This window comes from Microcaecilia unicolor, chromosome 11, assembly GCF_901765095.1.
Source record: "Microcaecilia unicolor chromosome 11, aMicUni1.1, whole genome shotgun sequence".
Lineage (NCBI taxonomy): Eukaryota > Metazoa > Chordata > Amphibia > Gymnophiona > Siphonopidae > Microcaecilia > Microcaecilia unicolor.
In genome coordinates, this window is record NC_044041.1 from 54,444,869 (window position 1) to 54,471,654 (window position 26,786).

Here is a 26,786-nt window from a genome sequence, read left to right on the forward strand (position 1 = left end):
ATACAGGTGACCGCTGATTCCCTGGTGCAAAGGAAGGACGCCACCCCAATATAACCTTGGTAAATATTCTTGGAGCTGTGGTGAGGCCAAAGGGCAAAAACCCTGAAGTGGAAGTGACAGCCCAGCATTGCAAAATGGAGATACCTCTGATGCGGCGGCCATATACACCTCCTTGAGATTGAGAGTGGTGAGACATTCTCCTGCTTGAACCGAGGCTATGACTGCTTTTAATGTTTCCATGTGAAAGTGTGACATGCGGAGACAGAGGTTTAGACCTTTGAGATCTGAGACCAGACGAAAAGGTGCCTTCCTTCTTTGGGACAGTGAAGTAGATGGAATATCTGACTTTTCTTTTCCCTCTTCAGTCTGGGAACCACCTTAGTTCCCTTTTGACAAGGAGACTGCAAAACTAGAGAAGTGACCAGGCGGTACAACTCCAACTTGTAACCTTCTGTAAGAATATCCAGAACCCACTGCCCACTCCTGGAGTTCTATACGAGATCTCTTAGGAGCCGAAAGGGCAGCAAGATGAGAAACTAAAGCACCTTGCAGCAACTCTGACTGTCCCTGCTTCAGTAAATAGGCCTTGTCTAAGAACAATATAAACTCTGCAGGAAAGAAACAGCCTGATGAAGCTGCTCTGTTTGGCCCCGAGACTGTAAAATGGTGGCTGCTCTCCACGCGGGATCAGACAGAGGCTGCTCCTCACTGCCAGTCGGCCCCCGACAAAATGGCACCTGTTCCTGTTCTCTCCTGCATCAAACTGCACACTGGCCCTTTCAGAGAGCCCAAAATACATGGCATATTCCGATGCTGCGCCAAATCCGAATATGTGCTGCTGCCATTTCCTCCAGAATTCCTGGCTTGCATGTACCGAAATGCCTTGATGCTGGCTGGTCGGTGTTGTTCCACAGTGGGAACACTGCTTAACTGCTTATGCGGGAGTCACCATTCACCCTGTCACAAGTGCAGCACAATGTGTCCCAAATGCAAGTCAGGATCCCTCCCCTGCACCAAGTAGAACTTGAAGCACTCCAAGTCGTTCCAAGTCAAACTTTAGTTGAACTTACCACTGCTGGCTGCTCTCCCCCAAGTTCACAATCTCCACAAGTCTTACCACAGATGGGAAAGGCTCAGGACTGATACTCTGTCCCACACTCTCCAGAAAACCTTCTTCCTTTTTTTTTTTTTTAAAGGTTGTTATGCTGAGAAAGGAGAGCTCCACAGGAAACAGGGGAGAAGTGAAGGAAGAGAAGAAGTAAATTCACAGGGCACCACAGACAGGGATCTGAAGACCTCCAGATATGACTTTGCAGACTCAAGTCACCCAGCAAAGCTCAACTGGAAACCAGTTGAGCAACTGGACCAGGAGCAAAGCATTCAGGACCAGAGGCTGGAGATGAATGAGCTGAGAAATCTCTTTCGGCATCCGGTCCAGCTCCTCAGTATTCTCTATCTCGACCTGCTGGTTGATTGACACAACCATCCCACAGGTTCTGGAATAGTGGGACGCTACGTAATGGAAGAGTGGGTTACCACAATAACTACATTGAAAAGAGGTTGTGATCACCTGAGACATTCTCATTCAAGCTGATTATAGATGCTCTAAGCAAAAGAGAGGAGTAACATATGAGAACAACACTAATAATAAATGAAAATGGCAAGTGATTATTCTGTGCATTATGTTGAGAGAAAATCCTCAAGGGAAAGGGGATGGGATTTGATATACTGTCTTTCTGTAGTTACAATCAAAGCAGTTTACATATTATATACAACTAGCCGTTAAGCCTGTTAAAACGGGCGAGATTTCCAGCAACCCTCCTCGCCGGGCCCCCTGCACTGACCTGACAGCGCCTCTCACCTCCGTGTGAAAGCGCTGCAGACAGCAGCAGATCGCTCTGCTGCTGCCTGCAGCACTTCCACACGGAGGTGAGAGGCACTGTCAGGTCAATGCAGGGGCCCCGATACGGAGGGGGGCGGGAGCAGGGGAGGGTGGAGGTTAGTGCGCGCGATGTTTGTTTCCAGGCCCCAGCGGCAGAGTCCGACAGTCTGTCTCCGTTTCCCTCTCTGTTCCGCCCTCTGACGTCATCATGTCTTGACGTGAGGGTGGGTCAGAGAGGGAAGTCTCTACTGCGCATTTGCAGGTGAGTCGGTCACTTGCCATTTATATGTTTGATATTAAAGAAATGCAGTCAGAGACCAAGAAAACGTGGGCAGTCTCATTACAAGCACTTTTAAAGCACACCTTAATAAGAAATAAGGAAGCAATTTGGCATAATGCAAGTCCTACAGTGAGCATTACCAGTACATTTTAGAGACTGACACCATATTCCATATAACCTGGGCTCTGGAGTGATGTTTACTACAGTTATGGTATGCACAAAATTAATCCACTCATAATGTGAGATTAAACAACAAACAAGTATTATAATACAGTTGTTCATGTGGCACAGATCCAAAAATTTCAGACAAAAAAAAGGAGACCTCGGAATCTACATGGTTATAAAGTGCAATAATACAAACCTCAACATTGTTTTTTTTTTTGTTTCATATTTTTATTAAGGTTTTTCAAGCAGAACACAAAACAAGAAGGAAAAACCAAAAGTAACAATAATCCATGGCAAATAGAGATCAGATTTTGAAACAGCGGAGTTAAGAGTCCATCAAACGGAAACCAATTCAATTGGACAATTTAAATGAAGGTGATTAAATACTAACTAGACCCAATCCCATGAGCTATTCTTTGCTGTTTCAGACTACTCGTCTCTCAACTCACCTGTCTATATATTTTGTTCCTATAATAAAATATATATTCCCCATTGAAGATGAGAGTTAAAGAAAACGTATGTTCTATTAATCTCAATAAGCTTGAAGCTCCTCTGGTGGCTAACTGCTTAGCTCAATATCATGCCTTTTCTGATTTGCATTGTAGAATTTTAGATCAGCTAGAGTTGAGTCTTTGGGGCATTGATCAGAATCAAATTTTAATTCAAATGGAGTATGGAGAAATTAGTTCTTGCCTGCTAATTTTCTTTTTTTTTTAGTCTGACCAGACACTTTAGTTATGCACACCTACCAGCAAAGGGAGACTGACAAAATAGACATCTGAATATTTTATATCTGCCTTGTGCAATCCTCAGGTAGCTAATATTTTTCATAACAAACTAAGATGAGAACTGGATCAACCATCATCCATCATGTCCTTTAAAAAAAAATAAAAAAAAGACAATCCTTACAAACAACTATGTACAATTCAAATACTAGGGACTCTCCCTCCAAGGAGGAGGATACAACTGATGAGAGATTAAAAAACAAAAACAAAAAACTGAATAAGTGCACCAAGAATCAAACTAAGAATCTCTAATTTCTCCACATATAGCATTATTCTGGATACCATCTCTGTCTCGCTACCAACACCAGATTAGCAGAACAGGGTGGGTTCCGGACTGGTCTGAAAGTAATAGTGGAAAGAAAATTAGCAGTTAAGACCTAATTTCTCCTTCCTTAGCATCCCTCCAGCGTGGTCCAGATGCTTAATACCACAACAGTTCACACTACGGGTGGGCCCCCTCAATTCCAGCAGACAAAACATTCATGCCACATCCTGCCATGAATTAATTTCCAACCAGTAGTGCTTAACAACTTAAAACAGGAGGATGCCTTGCAGAGAAATTGAGCTATGTTCTTCCCATGAAGCTGCTTGGCTTCAAGTCCCTCAGAAATCAGCCAGCCCCTGAGAGTATAGGCCAAGACAACTGCCTTCTTAAGCCAGTGGGCTATCATAGCCTTCAAAGCCGCTTCCCCTTGCTTTTGTCCCTCAAAGAGAACAACCAACCCGAATGACAAAACTCATCTATCCATTTAACATACTCCTGCAAATCCTCTCAACATCCAGCGCTGCTAATCACCTTTAGCTTCTCCCAGCACAGGGAGAGAAAACTGATTAATGTGAAAGGTGGTCACCAACTTGGGAAGGAAGGAACAGGTCTCAAAACCACCTTCTCACTAGAAACTTCAGGAAGTGATCCTGACAAGCAAATGCCTGCAACTCTGAAATTCTTCCAAGCGAACAGATAGCTACCAAAAATACCGTCAAAGTTACATCCTTCAAAGAACTATATCTCACAGGTTAAAAAAACAGAGCAGACAACACCAGAGTCAAGTCCCAAGGCGGGACCACCAGATGCTGCAGCTGACAAATCAATTTAATGCCTCTGAAGAAACATGTCATATCCGGATAAGAAGACAAGGTCTTACAATTAAAAAAAACCAAAAAGCAAGAAGTCTTTATTGAAATTGCACGATACAAGTAGAGCAAAGAATCAAACAAGCGTAAAGATCAAAGCAACATACAAAAATCTAAGAAAAACACAACACAGAATACTTCCTTATTTATAAGCATTTTAACCCACTCCCAAAATAAAATGCAAAGGAAACCAAGAGAGGGGGGACTGCTTCTGCCCACAGTCTAAATGTAGGAGTCAAACACAAACAAAGTAAAATAAAGGGAAATCACTTACAAGGAGTCCACAGCTTTCAAGGCACTCCAAATCCGCTTCCAGCGAGATTCAGGTCTTCCGACAAATGGCAGTCAGTCTCTCTATGTTGTAGATACAATGAAATTTCACCCTCCAAAGGTTCAGAGGGCATACTAGAGTCCTTCCAACATGCTGCAAATGTCAGTTTAGCCACATATAGGAAATGTTTACAAGTGCAATTTGTTTTTTTGAGGAGGTCAGGAATGTCTCTATTGAGCAAAAAAAATCCCAAAGTACCAAGGGATCTGTAGGCCATTATGCCATAAAATCTGAAATTGAATAGACTTCTGAAAAGAGCGTGCTTTAGGGCACATTCACCACATTGTAAGCCACATTGAACCTGCAAATAAGTGGGAAAATGTGGGATACAAATGCAACAAATAAATAAATATGCAGCCCAATGTATCTTGGTGGCCACACCGCCTCCAGCAAGCCGGATTAGATTGTGGAAACCATTTGCTGAGGCGATCTGGGGTCAAGTACCAACAATATAAAATCGCAAAAACACTTCAGCACTATATGGAGGTGTATTTTCAAAGCACTTAGACTTACAAAGTTGCATAGTAACTTATGGAACTTTGCAAGTGTAAGTGCTTTGAAACTGAGCCCCATAGTCTATTAGTGCTATTAGCCACTATTTTTGTATTTCACTAACTGCAACAAAAAAGTTTTCATAGATCTGTGATATTCACTAATGCGATTTTTGGCTATGTAGATTGAGGTCTTTTTTTTCTCTCCAAATTTTTTTTTTGCATTTGTGCCACTTGGGAAGGTGTATTATATTACATTACTTGTATGTACAAAATTACCACATTTGGAGACACTGGCCTGGAGAACTGAAGATTGCAGTAAACCACCATCTCTGAACAGGACCCTTCCTGTATTAGTTACATTTAAATTAACTTTACATGTGCAAACATCAAACAGCTTTATTTTGTATTTAACATTTCCCAGGTTAAAAGATTAAGAAGCATATTTTCAAAGCACTTAGAGTTACAAAGTTACATAGTAAACTAATGAACTTTGTAAGTGTAAGTGCTATGAAAATGAGTCCCTAAATACTGGCCATACCTTCCACTTTAACCAGAAGGTAATGACCAGCGTAGACAGATTAACTTTTCCACAGGAAGCAGAAAAACTGAACTCAAGATAGAGTCCAATCCATGCCTACATTTCAGTGCTCACTGTAAAAGGGCTGTTTCAGGGGACAGAACTATCAGTTCATTAAAGCACCTGGATGCTGTGATATAATAAAGATTGTTATACAAAGCCTTGCACTAAGAGGCAGAGAACTTGTGCCTACTTACCACATTCAAAGAAATTGTAAACAGGACGAACCTTGAGGATTCGTTGCATATATTCATGTAAAATGCACACTTCAGATTTCCCATTGGGATTTATAACATACTCTATGGGAATAAAAGCAAACACAGATAGTTTGGGGTTTTTGAAAATCTTACCATACAATAAATTGAAACCATCATGAAGATTAAAAAATGATTAGCTTGTACCGCCAATGGGAAGCTAATGGACTTGTAACTTTGAGTCAGATTTGGGAAGAAGGGGAAATTTATTATTATCAAGACCTCCAAGATTACCCCCACACCAAATTAGAGATTGCATCTAAAGGCAGTGGTTCCCAAATCTCGAGGCACCCCAGCCAGTCAGATTTTCAAGGTATCCATGAAAAAAACCTCACCTTTTCTCTCTAGCATACCCTGCCTGTTCTTAGCTTCCTCTCCCCCATCTTCAGCAACTTTTATTGTAAACCATTCTGAAGCCATATACTGGCATATAGCAGTATATCAAGCAATGTGAAATAAATAAAATATTCATAAGAGATTTGCATGCAGTGGAGAAGGTACATGCAAAGCTCTCTCATGAATATTCATTGTGGATATCCTAAAAACCCGTCTGGCTGGTGTGCCTCCAGAACCAGGTTTGGGAATCACTGTCCTAAGGAAAGCCCGAGGAGACATTAGTATAGATCAGTGTTTCTCAAATCTGGTCTTGGGGTACCCCTTGCAAGTCAGGTTTTCAGGATATCCACAATGAATATACATGAAAGAGATTTGCATATAATGGAGGCAGTGTAGGCAAATCAAGTTAATGCATATTCACTGTGGATATCCTGAAAACATGGCTGGCAAGGGGGTACTCCAGGACTGGTCTTGGGAGACACTGGTTTAGACGAGACTTTTAGAGAGCAATGCATAGCGGATGGAGGGGGCGCTGTATTTCTCGCCTCTATCAGGCCTTGCTCTTGGTTTAATCACATTTAGATCCTTATATTCATCATTGGGAATGCAACATAGGGTCATGTATGAGGGGAAGAAATAGGAAAGGAGTTTTAAATTTCTACTTAAACCATTTGTTGGTAGTGCACTAATTGAAAATGGACAGAAAAAAATGTTGTACCATTGGTATTAATACACTGTAGTGCTTGCTGCAAATTTTTAAATGCGGCACGGTACTTGAGGACTGCCAGGGGCTATGTACCATATTTGGTGGACGTGTCCCCTTGTCCAATCATATTGGCAGAATGTTCATTCTTTGGTGCAGCAGCTTTTAGGGGGCTCTTATCCCTTGAAGGTGGAACACTATTTTTTGCTTCATAGACCTTTTGGGGTATGACCCTCACAACATAGCTTGGCAATTCATCTATTCATAGCAGCATGCCTAGCTTTGGCAGCAGCCTGGAAGAGTTCAATGATACCAGCTTGCTCACTATATCTCATCAGAAACATTCAGTCTATTGGTACAATCATTAACATTATCCCAATTCGATTGTTGTAATGCCATATATGTTGGGTCAAAGGAGTACCTGTTGAAAAAACTTCAAACAGCTCAAAACACTGCAGCCAGGTTCATATATAAAATCTCGCGTTTTGAAAGTGCCTCCCCTTTATTAATCAAATTACACTGGCTTCCCATAAAAGCGAGAATTACTTTCAAATTATGTATCTTTATCTTTCGAATACTAAATGGCACAGCTCCAGACTATATGGTACCATTAATAAACTTACCTCAAAGAAACACTAAATATGAGGCAAGAAATCTCAAGACTACACCTCCTAAATTGCAAAAAAGTGATCTACAAAACTGTCCACTCTGCAGACTTCACTTACCTAGGAACCAAATGGTGGAACTCCTTACCACGCAAAATAAGAAATATACAGGAATATACCAGATTCCGCAAAATCCTCAAATCGTTCCTATTCAAACAAACCCTCACAAAGAACAACCTTATCTCAAACAATTAATTATTACCTGAATTGGTTATTACTCTATTTACCACTAACTTTCTCTTTGCTTCATGTACAATTTCTTATTCATAATAGATTTTCTAAATGTTAAACATCCATAGCTATCCCAGTATGTTTATGATATTGTATTGTAAAATTGGATTCTTCCAACAAATTACTTTCTTAAGCACTATTCTTTGTTATGTATCCTATACTGTTTATTGTAAGCCACATTGAACTCAAACTTGTTTGGAATAATGTGGGATATAAATGTCACAAATAAATAAATAAATCTATGTACATTGGATTATCTTTGCTTAATGTATGAGTTAACAGCTATTAAGAATGGCCACCATACAACATTTCATAAGATCTGGGACTCCTATCTAACATGGAGGTCCAACCCACAGAATCGAGGATGACAAACACTGCTTACTTGGCCTATATCCCTATGCCTGGAATAAACTCCCTGAGCCCATATGCCAAGCCCCCTCCCTGCCCATCTTCAAATCCTTGCTCAAAGCCCACCTCTTCAATGTCGCTTTCGGCACCTAACCATTATTCATCTATTCAAGAAATCTAGACTGCCCCAATTTGATTGACTGCACTTTTTTGTCCTTTAGATTGTAAGCTCCTTCGAGCAGGGATTGTCTTCTGTGTTAAATTGTACAGCGCTGCGTAACCCTGGTAGCGCTTTATAAATGTTAAGTAGTAGTAGTAATACATGGAGACTATTGTGGTATTTTGGGGTGGAGGGAGGGGGGTTGTGTATTTGTCTCCTATAGCTGTTGTTCTTTATCTATTGGATATATAACTGATAACTTTCAATAAAGGTTTTTGAAAATGGAAAAAAAAAATTAGCTTATAAACCATAACTAGCACCCTAAATATAATCACCAGAAAGGAGAGAGAAAATTCTGGTAACATGTCAAAATTGACGTGAGACTCCCTGACCTACCTAACATATTGTATATAATCTTTGTCTAATTCATTACCCCTGCAGTAAGTCAAATGGTACTACTGAAGTATTTGACAAGGCACTAGAGATTCTACCTTATGGCAAAATTAGAGATAAGTGCTCAGTCTCTTCTCCTACATATCTGTAACAAGAACTTTCCTGTCATACCTACTGATGGGAAAAGAAATATACGAAGGATTAGTAGTCACTCTAGACCAGGTTGCAAACTTTCATTTTGCTGTGGAACAGAAACCCTGGTTCACCATCACAATGGCAAGGTTAGATGAACAAAGAATTAAAACTAAGAAAACTTTCTGGTAGGTACGAAAGTTTATGGCTCTATAGCCCAAAAAGAAGAACTGCTCAACTGAAACCTACCTAACAGCCTTTCTCCCCCTCCCCAAATAGCACCTTTCACTGGTCGTAGACCATTCAACACAAGAATGTTGCATTGGCCATTTAATTCCACTTATTTTGGATTTTCTAGCATATAATGTCTAGATGAGGGCAAAATATTCTGACATTTTATTTAAACTGATATGCCACTGGCTTTAAATTTTCCTATAGTCTTTCTTGGGAGCATATACTTGGGTCGCCAAGCACCATTTGATGCTTTGCTAACAGTGACCAAGACATATGCTGTCTCTGATTAAGGCAGGGCCTAAATTTAAAGTACTTTGACCTTTATTGTAATAGTAGCCATCACAATTTTCTCCTTTTCCCCTCGTCACTGCATGTTACAGTTTGTTCAAATTCAATTATAGGTAAAAAGTCATATCACTGAAAACAATCAGTAGGAAAACCCTGGTCTCTCAAAATTCAATGTCCAAAGGTCAAATAAAGCCTATTATAAAAGGCTACTAGCATCTACCACAGATATTTTAAAAATATTCTCATGTTTAAAAAACAACTTCATGTATGCAGTACTACTACATTTCAGGAAGCTGAAAAATGGTCTGACTTCTTTAACACTACTGCTCAACAGTATATAACCATTAAAGCAAAGAAAATCCAACTGTAACTCAACAATGTGTTGACGACATTACTAAGACTTACTATGCTCAAGCAAATTAATAATAAAATCCTACTTACTGTACAGTATGGGGCGGGGGGGGGGGGGGCAAAAAAAAGAATTACAAAGAACAAGGGGAAGGAAGAAAAGAAAAGTTTAATGCTACCAACATGAAAGATGTGAAATAAAAGTCCACAGATAAATGCATGGCCACAATGATCAAAACCCACAGTGCTAGGAGCCTTTACAGGAAAAGTCTCACTGGTTAATTGTTATTTCAGGAACATTGTTATCCCCTTCATTACAGCATCTTATAGTGACTATGAAGGGGGTTCTGCAAAACACTGGTACAGCCTTTCTATGGATTTTCCACCTGTTGCTGCTACTGTGATCAAAGTCACTTTCAAATCATGTGACACTGAAATTTTGGTGACAATTATGCCCAAAAAAAGGTCACTATTCCTTTTTTATTTTTTTGAACAAAAATTTCCAGAACAATTATTTCCTCCTCTCCGATTACAGCACCAGCTACATTTAAAATTGCCAGAGCTGTAATATCTGAAATAAACACACATATTCCAATATTGCTTTAGCTGGATTTTAAACTCTGGATCAACCACAAAGCATTTATGTAAAAGGAACCCAATCAGACTAAGCGATTCTAGCAGTTCTATGTTTACAAAGCACAAGCATGTTTCCTGTCACATCTTACCTTTCTTTGTAGGGGCATCTTGTACAGACAAGGTAATCAGCTTCTGATTGGCAGGCAGAATGGGCCTCTCAAATTCTGCCTGCTTACGTTTCATTTCACGGTTAAAGAGCCTCCTCTCTGCCCATGTTCTGAACTTCTTCACAGTAACTTGTTCAAAATCAAAACACTTTTCCAAATAGCTTCTAAATGCCTCAATATCTAAGGAAAGTTTCCAGATAACATGATCAAATTTAGCTTTGAACACTGCAGTAATATTTCTAATCACATTAAACAGGCAAAAGAATGAGCATTAGTTTACAGTAAATACAAGATTTAAGGATATGAGATAGATTTACCCCCAAATCACTCTGTCCCTTCTATAAGCTCTCCTGTAATATCTGGAAGGTTTTTCTACTTTTATTTTTGGGAACTTACACAGAGGAGACTGCTTTTAACATTTCCTCTGCTTCAGCAAGTGTCAAGTGAGCACAAATACCAGGCAGAAAGACCTCACAGAATTTCAGCCCAATGGTCCCTGAAACAGAGTTTTACTGAGCTATGGTGCAGCCAGTCCCTTAAATGCATCATGCAACTCATCCCTTACCTATGGATTCATCTTTACACAACTCCACTTTAGCCTTTACTTGTCCTAGGGCTCCTGGAGCTGCATCTCCCCCTACAGAGTCCCTCTCATCTGCAACCACTGTCTCTACGGCAGTGGAGTCTGGCTCCTCTGACTGGTGGTCCATGTCTGAAGTCCTCTGAAGGGACTTAGTAGGCAAATCAACATCATTTGGAGTTATATCATTACTTTGTTCTCGTGCCTCATTCTCTTTCATCTTCTTGTAATGGAAGCAAGGAATACTACTCATAGGAGGATCATGTTTCTGTAAATACAAATAAAATTTATATTCTCCAAATTACCAATTATGGTCTTATGTGGATTACAACAAAATTTACTAGACATTTCTAGGATACACAGGCATAACAAAATGATCCAATCAAATTCAACTCAAAAATATTTCTGGAAAAAAAAAAGTTTTTAAACGTTTCAAAACAGCATACAATCAAGTTTGTGATCTAACCTCAGATGGAAGAGCATACTAGGTCAGAGCTACTTGATCTATGAAGGTTTAAGGGAACACACTCATATCTGATCCCTTTTGCATCAAGGAAATGTAAAATTCTTTCCTTGTCCATAAAAGGGAAGAAATACAGACAAAGAAGAAAAGGGGCCTAAGCAACTCTATACTCCATAGGCAACCAATGTTAATTAATGGACTAGCTTTCTCAAATTTACTTGTATTAGAGCAATCTAATTTCTGTATATTGAAGAGTTTGCAATTTCACAGGAAATCATTGAACACATCCCATATAAGGGCTGTTACAGTAATCAAATTGTAAGAGAACACAGGATAAAATCTGAATTTTAAACTGGTCCTGATAGAAACAAGTGTCTAATCCTTTGAAGTTGTCTCATCCTCCAAAAGATCTTTTTGACTAAGACACTAACCTCAGTTTCATAGAAAGAAGAGGATCCAAATGTACTCCTAACACCTTCAAGAAAGGCTCATAAACAAGGCAAAGGGAACAGAATTAGGATATGTAAGTGAACCCCAGCAACTTACAAGAGTTGTGATCCATGATGCAAAGGGCAGTCATAGAAGCAATTTAAGGCTTAGTAAATACAATGCAATTGTATGTATGCATCTATTCTCAATCAAAACCAAGGAAAAGCAACCTCTATGCAGGATTTGGAAATAAAGTTGTTTTTTTTAACGTAAATAAAGTTTAAGAAAATGAGCTGTCATAGTACTACTTAGTGTCCTCGCTCGTCTTCCAAAAAGAAAGAAGGCTCCAAAACACAATGATTGGTGAATGTCTTCTGCTTGGAGAAAAAATTGTACAGTAAATAACACCAGGTATTCATTCTGGGGACGAATTAATTAGGAAACAGTTGAAGATATGCACGAAGATGGCAAAACCCTCATCCCCCCCCCCCCCCCCCAACACACACAACATATTGCACAACAAGGATATAGCTAAAGCTTGCTTAAAAAGGATACATTCTCAGCTTTGTAACCTACCCTTATGCTTCCTGTTCCCAAGAAGTATGGTCTGGACCATGTAACAACACGAGATTCTCTATGCAGGTATACAGGAATACCGGAATTATGAAATGTCATGATCCATCCATCAGGAAGGGGCTCAGTGGGAGGGCGGCCGCGAGCTTTATGGAAATACAGAATTAGAACTGTATAAAGCCGAAGCAAATGGCATCAAAAACTTAAATGACAAATTAAAGACATCTGAAAACAAAGATCAGCTATACACAGAGGCATATTTTCAAAGCACTTTGGGAGGCTAAGTTCCATAGGTTTCTATGGAACTTTGGGAGGCTAAGTGCTTTGAAAATGAGCCTCACAATGTCCTATTCCTGTCTTGGGCCAGCTTAATCACTAGACACACTAAACTGTCACCTAGGGTGGCTGCTTCAGGTGGGGGGGGGGGGGGGGGGGGAGCAAACAGCAACTTCAGTTTTACCAAAACAGTAAGCCCCGATAGACACACAAATTCACTGAACCATCAGCCTGTACACCTGCAGGGAGGACTGGCAATTTTCAACCAGTCAATGTTATCTACAGAAATGGCTTTTGGAATTTGCCTTCATCAGGGGTAAATTTTATAAAGCTTTTTACATCTAAAGCATTTTTTTATTTTACATATGGAAAACAGCTCTTCTCAAATTTTTCAGGGGCACACATGAGAGAAAAAAAAATTGCACCTACTCTTATATGATCTGCGTGCCTGGTATGGGCATAAGATGGGTGAAACTGGAGCGCAATACACCTTCAGAACAGACGTAAATTCATGCAAGTGAGTATATGTGCTACTGGGAGTCATGGTAGGAACCTTTTATTATAAAAAGGTACCTACACTGCCTTTATAGAGTATACATATTTTTTGACATTTCACATAGGCACTCTTATGAAATCACTCCCCATTATGCTGCCCTGAAAACCCAATGCACCATCTGTTGAGAATTTAAATTTAAGAAAAGCCCAAAACGCTGATTTCTTTGAATAAATCACCATGACGTAGTTCTTGACCAAAACTTCTGGCTTTTAACATCTCTCTCATTTATCAAGAAATACTGCATCTTGGACTTTTGCTACAGGGTTGAAAATGCATCCAAATGCTAAATGGCTTTCATACTATGAAATACATAGTAACTAAAAGACATCTGGCGAGTTAGTTTAGTTTTGACAAAAATTTGAGTTACTCTATTTTGGCTCTTAAGGGCAGTATACCTGTTTATTATTTATTTTGATCACCTCTACACAGAGCTTAATGTGATTTACAACCTCAATAAATTCCAATAAAATTCTTAAAACCCACTCTAAATTCCATCACCACCAGCTGCATAAAACCCATAACCCAAACAGCCATATAAACTCTAAGAAAATAAAATACAATTATGCATGTTCACAGGATTGTTTTTGGAAGGGTGTTGGTTGGGGTAATCTTGATTGTTCAGTTTTTCTATTGAAATATCCGCAGGTGGAAAGTCTAGAAAACTGAGGGGACCCAAGACTAAAAGGCTTGCCTAGGGTACCTTTTAAATGACACTATAAGAAAATCTGAGCTTCATGACCCGGTAAAATGATTTCAAACTGTTGGTCATCAGCATAGCCTAGTGACAAAAGCATGGAGCTGAATGGATGAAAGATTTGTATGACATGGCAGACCTAGAGCAGATATATATAATGAACTAGAAGCTTATTGATTTATAAGAGACCCACTCCTGAATTACAGCAAATTCCTGTAAATAGCCCGGACAGAGAAACATACAATTTATCACTACAGAAAACTGGATGCGACTGCAATATGGTAGTGGCTGACTATTCTATTATCCAAATCTGAATATGAAAAGTGTAATCATTTATTTGTATTTAGCTCAGTCTTTTTCACTGGTGGCTCAAGGTGTGTAAGTCACCATGTGTTGGAGAAAAAGAAATACTGAAGATCTAAGCCTGCATACTGCTCTTATAGGGGGAAGAACTCACAGGACTTTGTCCTCCAACTATCTACTGGTTGACCAGCATAACCATCAAGTTCTGGACTGGGCTCACGAGGACACTAATGAATGAGGTATTGCTACTCTTTTGAGTTATGGGATATACAGAGGCTCATTTTCAGACCATATAGACACAAAGTTGCATAGTAACCTATGGAACTTTGACAATATTCCTCCACGTAATTTTGTAAGTCTATGTGCTTTGAAAATGAGCTCCAGTCTGCAGAAAGTATAAATAATGAATAAACCTATATAATCTTGCTCATAAAGACAGAGTGTCTGCACAATAAGGTAGCCAGGATTGTTAACTGCCCCTCCATGCAAGTTAGTCCCCTGCACCCCATCTTTTTCAAAGTGCAAAAAGTTATGTCACTGCTGTTAATGACCTGATTCACATACACATTTCATGTCAGTAATGCTCCCATTCATAGATTACACACCTGACCATGAAACGTTCTTAGGGTGTAGATGCATACATTAGCACACACACACACACCTGCTGCTGTGCTTCCTCTCCACAGATCACCACCAGCAGTAGAGCCAAAAAGTAGTGGTACAACTCAATAAAGTGCCAGTTCTCACTACCATGAGCAGACTCACCACAGTGCAAATGTGGAAAGGCTGATAGAGGTTTTATCTTCACTCCTGTTCCCCCCTCCCTCCACTGGTATAAGCAGACTCAGACTTGCTGGCTATGTGTGACAGAAGCAGGGGAGGAAAGGAAACCAGGCGAGGGGGAGGGTAAAAAAAAAGGAGAATAGAAGGACCAATTTGAAGCTTCCCTAGGAGCACATAATCACTTCCAGTGCTCATTTTCCTTGCTCCACAACCAGCCCCAGGTAGACCATAACAGAGGGGAAAGAGACACTGGGAGTTGGATTTTATGTCAAAGTGGGGTGGAATAGCAAGAAGTGGAAGGGGACCAAATTTTTGGAACAGAAGTGATGTAATCAGACTGGAGAGAGATCATTTTGCAATGGGGAGGGAAGTGAATAGCTTCCTCTGATTAATTTTACTGGGTGTCAGCTAATAACACATTTCAAAATGCTTTATAAACATTTTAAAATCAAAATTGTTAAACACCTTTTTTTTGCCCTTGGTGACTTACTTTTAAGCACAGTTTTTATTTTGGTCATCATTGGCTGCACAACCATCTCTCCATCAGACTGATGGTCACTATCACCTTCATATTTATCCTCTATCCTTCGCTTCTTGGGAGCCTGGAGACCCTCCTCCAGAAGAGCATCCACATCATTATCAAAATCATCCTGCAAAACACACCATCAGATACCATCCTCCTATAGCTACTAGCAAAAAAGAAGCACAAGAGATCCTGTGTATATGCAGAATATAAAACAGGAAAGTGTTTCCACAAGCAGTATCAAGTCTGAAGAAACATCTGGCCATAAGGTAAAGTAAAACAGAGAGAATGTGAACAGGAAGCAAATCAAAGCATGTTAAGAAAACACAAAGCTCTGCACAGTGAAACACCTTATTCAAAGTCTTGTGGAAGAGGCATTTCCATTTAATATTTTCAAATTGTGTGACAAAAACATATCCCAAGGTGATGAAGATTTTACATATCAAATTTGAATCAAGCAGATTTGCCCCTCATTAGTAGTATTGCAAGATGCTGAACTGAAATGCTTCTGACAAACATTATGATACATTCTCTCCTATGGAGACTGGAACATACCTCATATGAGTAATTAAAAGCCTCTTCCTCATCAACGACTTCTCTTTGTATGATTGCATCAGAAATGAATCCACCTCCTGCTGCTGTACCATCCACTTCCATCAAGTTGTCAGTGAAATCCTCAAGCTCATCCAAAACAGCATATTCTACCCGCTTCTCCTGCTCATCAGTTTCATCCTCCTTTTTGCCTGAATTCTCAACCCCTTCACCCACAACTGTGCCATTATTACTATCAACAGGACAAACATGCAAGTTTCCATTAACACTCTCACGACTAACATCTGCATCTGTATTACAATCATTGTCAATTCCAGTGTATAGAACCTTTCTGTCCTTGGTTTTGCAGCTCTCTGTGAAGCTAACACTAATCTTTACATCTTTAAGCAACTTAAGATCCGGGATGAATTTCTTAACTGAAGGTGCATGGCGAGCTGTTCCAGGACATTGGTCACTGATGAGAGGGTCTGGCAACATCTGACGGCTATTGTACGAAGCAGATCCCTTTGTTAGAAGCTGTGTTCCGCAGTTGGGCTGTATGTCCCCAGCGGGGGTATCTGAATGTCCATCACCACCAGAGCCAACGTCCACTACCTCTGCGTCACTGGACGTTTGCAGGGGAGGTGGTGGAGGCTCTTCGCTAGGCAGCAGAGGTGGGGGACAAGGACACTCTTCATTTGTTTCAGTTTCAGGCTCCTGTGGGAGTGGGGGTGCATTCTCACAGCTCTCCATATTTAATATTAACACAACTATTATAAACTAAAATTAACACAAACTATTTAAGTATAGTAAACAATTCAATACAATCTAGATTTCCTAACATGCAAGGGACTGTCAGGGTCAATCTGGCATATCTTGTTCAACATTGATGATTCAGTTAAGCTGACTACATTGCTCTTTTCATTAATGTAGACAGTTTTCAGAATCACTGTCTCAATTACTGGAAATCACAATGCATTCAGCTTAAATAGTCTCAAGATTAAGCAGAGAACATCTTCAAAGGAAAAGAAGCTTTTCAATCTGAAAAAAATAAGGAAAAGAAACATAAATACCTGTCAGTTAAAAAAAAATTGCATGAGACCTTCTATACAAAAAAAAACGTCAGCATCAATAGGCAAATTTTAATAGAGATACTAAAAGTCACATGCATTTGACCGCCCTCATACTCTTAAACGCCGGCACCCCAACTTCACAAGCATTCGACAACCAGAACCCCCCCCCCCATCTCTTCCTCCCCTTTCGTTCTTCCCTATCCAACGTGTCTGCCTGCTCTCTAACCCGTCCACTATCCAGCACAATCTCCCTCAATCTCAAAATCATTCCCCCATCCTACCTTCAAACTCATGCCTGAAATCGCCAGCGACCGTAACCGGCCCGGTCCAGCCCCACCGATTTTTTCGTTTTCCAGCACCCCGCCCGGCCCCTCTATACGCCATTTCCTGTTTCCGGTAGGGTTGAAGCTGTCGAAGGAGACAAGTTGCGTCAGAGGGGGCGGGATCATGGAGAAGGAAACCCGAGAGAAATGCTTGTTGCTGGCGACCAATGAGGTTTAATAGACGAAGTGAGCCTATCTAGTCCACTACGGTATAAGCAAGGAAGACAAGTTGGTTAATCTCAGTTTCCACTCCCCCGCGCAGCCGTCATTGCCATATACTCAAAACAAACAAACTATGAGCTGCTTATCCGCGTTGTCGTGCTTTATTGTTGGTCCATCAGTAACAAGTCTAAAGCTGTTTCAGCTGAATAGGCAGTGCCTTAAAAGGTGGAGGAGAAAAGAAATAACAATTGAATTTCACTAAAACAGCTTCAAAAATTATTATAGCTGGTAGAAACAGCACCTATAAACGGTGTAGTTTGTGCTCATTTTTCTTCACTGTTCTTTACAATACAGAGGACCAGCATTCAATGAGAATATCCTGTTTCCTGATGTGTTCATCTTAACTGTTATAATCTGCCTTGGGAAGCCTGGTGTTATAAAGCTGATAGAATATATTGAATATATATTCACTTGTTCAGAACCCTTATTTTATCATCCTCACTTTAATATTCCTTTATCTCTTGTTTGTCCTGTCCGTCCTAATTAGATTGTAAGCTCTGTCGAGCAGGGACTCTCTTTTCATGTTCAAGTGTACAGCGCTGCATAGGTCTAGTAGTGCTAAAGAAATGATAGTAGTAGTAAATGCATGTAGAATTAAACTCTCCGTTCATTGGGGCACATTTAATCACATCTTCTCTGTTTGGTAGAAGTTTACCTTTTAGATACATAGTAACAGAGTAGATGACGGCAGAAAAAGACCTGCACGGTCCATCCAGTCTGCCCAACAAGATAACTCATATGTGCTACTTTTTGTGTATACCCTACTTTGATTTGTACCTGTGCTCTTCAGGGCACAGACCGTATAAGTCTGCCCAGCTCTATCCTCGCCTCCCAACCACCAGCCCTGCCTCTCAACCACCGGCTCTAGCACAGACCGTACAAGTCTGCCCAGCACTATCCCCGCCTCCAAACCACCAGTCCCGCTTCCCACCACCAGCTCTGGCACAGACCATATAAGTCTTCCCAGCACTATCCCCGCCTCCCTACCACCAGCCCCGCCTCCCAATCTTGACTAAGCTCCTGAGGATCCATTCCTTCGGCACAGGATTCCTTTATGCTTATCCCACGCATGTTTGAATTCCGTTACCATTTTCATTTCCACCATCTCCCGCAGGAGGGCATTCAAAGCATCCACTACTCTCTCCGTGAAAAAATACTTCCTGACATTTTTCTTGAGTCTGTCCCCCTTTAATCTCATTTCATGTCCTCTCGTTCTACCACCTTCCCATCTCCGGAAAAGGTTCGTTTGCGGATTAATACCTTTCAAATATTTGAACGTCTGTATCATATCACCCCTGTTTCTCCTTTCCTCCAGAGTATACATGTTTAGTTCAGCAAGTCTCTCCTCATACGTCTTGTAACGCAAACCCCATACCATTCTCGTAGCTTTTCTTTGCACCGCTTCAATTCTTTTTACATCCTTAACAAGATACGGCCTCCAAAACTGAACACAATACTCCAGGTGGGGCCTCACCAACGACTTATACAGGGGCATCAACACCCCCTTTCTTCTGCTGGTCACACCTCTCTCTATATAGTCTAACAACCTTCTAGCTACGGCCACCGCCACGTCACACTGTTTCGCCGCCTTCAAATCCTCAGATACTATCACCCCAAGATCCCTCTCTCCGCCCGTACCTATCAGACTCTCCCCGCCTAACACATACGTCTCCCGTGGATTTCTATTCCCTAAGTGCATCACTTTGCATTTCTTCGCATTGAATTTTAATTGCCAAACCTTAGACCATTCTTCTAGCTTCCTCAAATCCTTTTACACAAATGGATTATTCTGTTTCGAACATGTTTCAGGGGCAAGTGGTTTTATAAGTCAAAATAAAAATAAATATTTTGTTTTGTGCAGATCTCTTTTGTTTAAACGTAAATGGTGTATAAGTCCAGGCCTACAATGAGAACCTATAACCTCACTAAGTCACCTCACCAACCCACTCAATTATGAAAGCCCACCTTCTATAACTATCCTAATCACTCCCTTCCTTCTTCCCTCTGCCCTTCCTTGATCGTTACACATGACTAACTGTATCTGATATGACAATGCCAATAAATCTATGTAAGCCACATTGAGCCTGCAAATAGGTGGGGGAATGTGGGATACAAATGCAATAAATAATAATAATAATTCAGCCCATTGGTTTTCTCATATTGTGTTCTTGTGATGACTTATACAATCACAAAGTACTACCTATTTACTTTTATAATACCTTTACTTATAACCTTTATTCAGTTATAATCAGTGGATACATACAACCTTCACATATAACACCAAGCCACCCCAGTATTCCTTAACTACTAGCCCCTCAATCGCTCACATTCGCACATAGCCTTCATGTCTTATACAATACCTTCATCCAAAGCCATCTGTTCTTAATTATTACATACCCAGAAACATAATTTCATGACATGACATGTAACCTTTACTATACATTAAAGATGAATCTCAACACCCCTCCCCTCGGTGTTCAACCGCTTAACTGTCCATGTCCAACTCCTTCAGAGTTTACTTGCAATCACATCAAAAAATGATGATAGGAATATTAGATGTCACCAAATCAACGATGAGAGCCTTTTCTTTCTATGCTGTATTGGCTACTTCCTGGTGAGATTGTAGCGTGGAGCTAGAGACAGGCTGCTGGGGAAACCACCAAAGCGCCTATTAAAATGTTCTTAACACATCCTGGTTCTCAATGTGAGGCCGCATTTCATCAACATCTTCCTCAGGAGAACCAAACCACGCAATCTGTGAATGCATATGTACCAAATCCCAATTTAAACATATCCACTTTATCTCATGCATACATCTAACAAATACTTCATGCACAAGATAAATCACTACCAAACCAATACTTGGCAGCTTACCCATGGAACTGCTCTCCAAGCCTGAGAGACCGGAAATGACGCCCAAACGTTCACACATCTGAAATCACTCTCAAGCTAAATCCCTCTCTTCCGCCCTCCCACTGCCCTACGTCATAACCCTTACAACCATTCAACTTCAAGGTTTAAACTGCCCGGGGCTACGGTATTCCACTGAAATATATACCGCCATGATAAGGACAAAATACAAGAAAACCAATGGACTGCATTAGGGGCTTACTGCCCATTTAGTTAAACAAATGAGAGATCTGCATGAAAGAAAATATTTATTTTTATTATTTTATTTATTACATTTGTACCCCGTGCTTTCCCACATACAGCAGGTCCAATGCGGCTTACATAGTAAATAGAATTACAGAGTTTTGTAAGGAGAAAATTTCAAATTGTAATAAACATAGCAATAGTAATGTTTAAGAATATGCGAAATAGAACATGGAAGGGTAAACAAAGAAGAATGAGTAAAAGGAAAGGAGATTGGGAGGGGTAAGGTGTGGGGAAGATGGAGAAGAAAAGACTGGGGGATGAGTAAAGGAGATTGGGAGATATGGTCTAAGGTAGAATCAGCAACAAAGCAGGAGTGTAGTGGGTGGGCTTATAAGTTTAAGTTGGGTCATTAGGGTAAGCTTGCTTGAAGAGATGTGTCTTTAACACTTTTCTGAAGGGTAGAATGTCATTAATTGTTTGGATAGATCTTGGTAGAGCATTCCAAAGCTGGCTGCCCAAAAAGGAGAAACTGGTAGCATAGGAGGTTTTGTATTTAATTCCTTTGCAATTGGGAAGGTGTAAATTGAGGTAAGTGCGTGAGGACATTGATTTATTTCTGATTGGGAGGTCTATCAGGTCATTCATGTAGCTAGGGGATTCTCCGTATATGATCTTATAAATCATTGTAAGGACCTTGAAATTTATTCTTTCTCTGATGGGGAGACAATGAAGCTTCTCTCGAAGAGGTGATGCGCTTTCAAATTTTGATTTGCCAAAAATAAGTCTGGCTGCCGTGTTCTGGGTAGTCTGAAGTTTATTCAGGATTTGGGTCTTACATCCTAGGAAAACACTATTGCAGTAGTCTGAGTGGGTAATAACTGTGGATTGTACCAGGTTCCGGAAAGTGTCCAAGGGAAGATATGATTTCACTTGTTTCAATATCCACATCATATTGAACATTTTTTTCGTGATGGACTTAGCATGGGTATTGAAAGATAAATGGCTATCTATTGTTACTCCAAGGATATGGAGAGTTTAATGTCTGGAGTGCTGAGAGTAGTCGGGAGGAATGGAGAGTAATGAGATAAAAAGACTAGGCACTGTGTTTTCTCTTTAATTTCATCTTAAAAGCATTAGCCCAGGAGGTTAGGGTGGTCATGCCAGTAGTTATTCTGTCGGAGATTTCTGATAAATTGGATTTAAAGGGGATAAATATGATGACGTCGTCAGCAGCGTAGATGAAGGGATTAAAACCATATTTGGTCAGTAACCTGGCCAAGGGAATCATCATAAGGTTGAAGAGTATAGGAGAAAGCAGAGATCCCTGTGGAACTCCGCATTCTGATGACCACGGGGATGATATATTTATGGTCCCTTTGACTTGGTAGGATCTAGTGGTAATTAAGTTTTTTATCCAGTTGATGATGTTACTGCCAATCCCAAGTTTGTTCAGAAGTTTAGTGAGGATGGTATGATTTACCATGTCAAAAGCACTGGATAAGTCAAATTGTAGAAGGAGGATGTTGTTTACAATTGCTATTTCTTGTCTGAATTTGGATATTAAGGTAAGGAGGACCGTTTCTGTGCTGTGGGCAGAATGAAAGCCCGACTGCGACTCATGAAGGATGGAGAATTTCTGAATACATTTGTTGAGTTGCGAGGTCACTCTGTTTTCCATCAATTTAGTAATTAGAGGGATGGAGGCAATTGGACAGTAGTTGGTAATGTTGTTTGCAGGTTTCTTTGTTTTTTTTTGTATAGGTGTTAGTAATATGTTACCATGTTTGGTGGGGAAGGAGCCTCGTTGAAGTAGGAAGTTTATGTGGGTGTTGAGATCTGAGACAATACACACACACACATGGGACACTTTCAAATAAATTAGAAAGCTGTCACATAAGTAAAAATAAAAAAAATATTTTGTCCTTCACCTTTTAAAGCACTGTCTATCCAACTGGAACAGTTTTTGACTTTTTACAGATGGACCACGCATAGGCAGTCCGTTATTTCTAATTATCTTTTGCTATGGTTTTCAATAATGTGTGCTGTTGTTTTGGGTGTACTTCTGACTCTGTCCATTGCCAGCAAGCTATGCCTACTGGCTTCAGCCCATATAATGAACTCCTGTTCTCAATCTAATCTCCTTGGCACCCGTGTGAGCTGTTGAGAGGCTGTCTTCCGGTTTGCCTCTCACTGTACCAGGGGGCCCATTGTGCAAAATTACAATAGCCAATTAGCCGTTAACATGAAGTTAACCAAAGGGGTTTAATGTCAGGAGACGGCATGATGTCAAAAAGCTGAAGCTGTCTCCTCTAAACTGTGCCCAAAGAGGCTGGATTAAAACAGGCAACGGGATGACATCAAAAAGTTGAAGCCAATTAGGTTAGCCTGTTTTCCCTTCCCTGCACAGCCGTCATCCCAGTATACTCAAAACAAAGCAAACAAACCTATGAGCTGCTGCATCCACAGTTGTCATTCTTTAGTGGAGGAGTAGCCTAGTGGTTAGTGCAGCAGACTTTGATCCTGGGGAACTGGGTTCAATTCCCACTACAGCGCCTTGTGACTGTGGGCAAGTCACTTAACCCGCCATTGCCCCACTTACAAAGTAAGTACCTGTATATATGTAAACCACTTTGAATGTAGTTGCAAAATACCACAGAAAGGTGGTATATCAAGTCCCATTTCCATTTCCCTTTATTGTTGGTAGCATTTTTATTTAATCTCACTTATATTTTCAAACATGCCAGCTTGTGCAGCATGCAGATGTACACAGAAGTATAATAACAGAATAACTTTTCATAGGTAGAGTACTAATTTCTTATAAATCATAATCGGCGTGTCATTTGGAGGAGCTGGTTATAGGGACACCCTAGCATGTGTTATATTCATGCAGAAATTTTTTTTCTTCTGGTAAAGGGCCACTAAAACAAACATCATGTTATAAGAATCAGGTGCTCAACATTCAGAGTTTCTATCTATTCATTTATTGATTTACTTATTTATTCCACATTAAACATGAATTAGGTTGAAACCTGGGAGCATTTAAAATCTTTTTTTCCTCTACCTGGATCAAAAGATAAAGATGGCATGTGGGAACATGCTCCTTTTGTTTTGTGGATTACAATGGTATATTATAAAAATGTACTTGATATTTTGTATTAGTACTATTTAAAAGACAGATATTTATTTATTTATTATATTTGTATCCCACACTTTCCCACTAAAAGCAGGCTCAATGCGGCTTACGTAGTAATAGGTAACACAGAATTCTGTTATGTAAAGTAGGAAATTAAATATAACATAATAGAAGGATGGATGGGTAGTAAATGGATGGGTAGGTAGGTAGAGACAGGTGATAGAGAGAGGAGGGTAAGGTGGGAGATAGATTCTGGGTCAATGTCGTTTTCTCTTCAGTATATGTAAGGTAGATGGGTTCATGAGATTAATCTGGGTCTTTTGGGTAGGCTTGTTTGAATAGTTGGGTTTTTAGTGCTTTTCTGAATGGTAGGTGGTCATGGATTGCTCGGATAGGTCTAGGGAGAGCGTTCCATAGACGGCTGCCCAGGAAGGAGAAATTGGATCCATAATAAGTTTTGTACTTGAGACCTTTACAGCTGGGGTAGTGCAGAGGTTGAGGTACTTTTGTGAGGATAGACATGTTTCTTGCTGGAAGGTCGACCAGATTTATCATATAGTTCGGAGATTCTCCGTGTATTATCTTGTGGATTCAAGTCTGGGCTTTGAAATTCATATGTTCTTTGATTGGGAGCCACTGCAGTCTTGCACGGAGAGGAGTTGCACTCTCAAAACATGATCTGCCAAAGATGAGTCTTGCTGCTGTATTTTGGGCGGTCTGAAGTTTTTTTTAGGATATTGAATAATGAGGGCAGAGCTACCTTCATGCAGAAGTCCAGATTCAGTTTAAATGTGCCAACATTGTAAAGATCAGCACACTATTAGCCGCCAAGTTTATACAAAGTTAATTATGTTCAGTGGAAAATAAATCTGTTAGCTCAGGCTGCTTACTATGTGAAGATTCCATCACTGTTTCATTATTGCAACAAAGTATTACATATTAAGGGCATTTGCTTTAAACTTTGTTTTAATTCTTTTATCCGGTCCTTACATGCACATGGTTTTGCCTTTTAAACCCAAAGGTGAATCCTACAGATAGCGAAACAATTAAGTATAAATTGTATTGTTTCTGACTTTACTTGTTTTGGACTGCTTTGGGTCCCGCTGATCTGTACATCTGCTGTCTGGGATTTTGGAAGATGGAAATGAGAAAATAAAAAGTTTTGGATGTACTCTGTAGAAGTTGTTTACTTTTGCACTGTGTGTATGAATGCCAGTTCTGGTGTATGCTTGTGATAATATTTGAATAACTGTCTATACTTATGGCTATGATTTCTGAATATGCAGCATCATAATAAAAGAGATTTTCAAATGTCCAGTTGGGTATATATGCTAATCTCAACTTTGTGAAATGTTTTAGACATATCCATCTATTTGCTCCCATGATATAACTGAATTCTATGATTCTGTCTCACTGTATTTTCAAATGTAAGCCACATTGAACCTGACTTTGCTTGGGATAATTTGTGGTATATGTAAAAAAAAAATCTTTTATCCTCCACCTTTTAAAACACTGCCTATCCAGCTGGATAGTGATGGCACAAGAAAAGCAAGTTGAACCAGTGAAGACTAACTCAAAATAACCTGTTCCTTAGCTGGGCTCTAGTATTACCATATTGAAAATACGACCATACCATACCTCTGTAGTTATGTTCCACTAACAAGTTAAATGATTAACTGGATTCCTTGAAAGGATTATATAAACTTTGGCTGCATGACTAGGGACATAAACATACACTTATTTATTCAATATCACAATTCCTCATGTACAGCCACTAAACAACCTTTTAGGGTGGATAGTATTCACAATAAGCTCCTTTTATTATCAACCAGATAGAGATAATAATTTTGGCACAGTATAAGTCAACACAAGAACAAAATATAAGAAAACCAATGGGCTGCATTAGGGACTTATAGCCCATTTATGTTTAAACAAAAGAGATCTGCACAAAACAAAATATTTATTTTGACATATAACCCAGTTGCCTTGAAACATGTTCAAAACATGTATCTAAAAAAAACTTCTACAAAACAGATGAAGATGTGATTTCATGTGCCCCAATGAAAGAAGAGTTTAATTTTACTTCCATTTGATTTCAATATATTCCATCTTTATTAACACCAGGCTTCCCAAGGCAGATTACAACAACAGTGAGAATGAACACATCAGGAAACAGGATATCCTCCTCACTGAAATTTTGCCATCGATATTATGAATAGTGTAGAAAAATGAGCACAAAATACAGAGTTTATAAGTCCTGTTTCTACCAGCTACAATAAATTTTTAAGCCGTTTTAAAGATAATCAAATTTTATTTCATGAAATTTATATCTAGATATACATTTAAAATCTGTCAAGTAAAAAAAAAAATCTTTTGTCCTCCACCCTTTAAGGCACTGCCTATTCAACTGGAACAGGTTTAGATTTTTTTTTAGAGATAGACCACGCATAGCCAGTCCGTTATTTCTAATAATCTTTTGCTACTGTTTTCAATAGTGTTTCCTGTTGTTTTGGGTGTACTAAAATGGCAGCAAACTCCGTCTACTGGCTTCAGCCCATATAATGAACTAGAAAGGCTCACCCCATCTTCTCTTTTCATCCAACCTCCTTGCTGCCGCCATATTGCTGTACTTTAAACAAACCTTTCCAGAAACTGGTGAGTTGTATTCATCTACCAGCAGGTGGAGACAGAGAACACTGAACTGAAGACAGTGCTACCTGACAGCCAGTTCCTCCATCAGTTAGT

General features: G+C 39.9%; 1 protein-coding gene across 2 annotated transcripts in view; it reads right to left on the minus strand.

The window, feature by feature from the left end:
* DGCR8 (DGCR8 microprocessor complex subunit) overlaps positions 1-17,631 on the minus strand; it is an 82,016-nt gene extending 64,385 nt beyond the window's left edge. The window contains exons 1-7 of one of the 2 annotated variants that reach the window (XM_030217443.1): positions 17,549-17,631; positions 16,219-17,235; positions 15,631-15,790; positions 12,532-12,674; positions 11,049-11,331; positions 10,466-10,663; positions 5,846-5,947 (exon numbers count right to left, since the gene is read on the minus strand). In XM_030217443.1, the coding sequence (XP_030073303.1) occupies positions 5,846-5,947; positions 10,466-10,663; positions 11,049-11,331; positions 12,532-12,674; positions 15,631-15,790; positions 16,219-16,947 (1,615 nt within the window). In that variant the 5' untranslated portion in view covers positions 16,948-17,235; positions 17,549-17,631. The remainder of the gene's footprint in view (positions 1-5,845; positions 5,948-10,465; positions 10,664-11,048; positions 11,332-12,531; positions 12,675-15,630; positions 15,791-16,218; positions 17,236-17,548) is intronic. The other variant, XM_030217444.1, reaches the window with a different exon arrangement.
* Between the last annotated feature and the right edge of the window lie 9,155 nt (positions 17,632-26,786).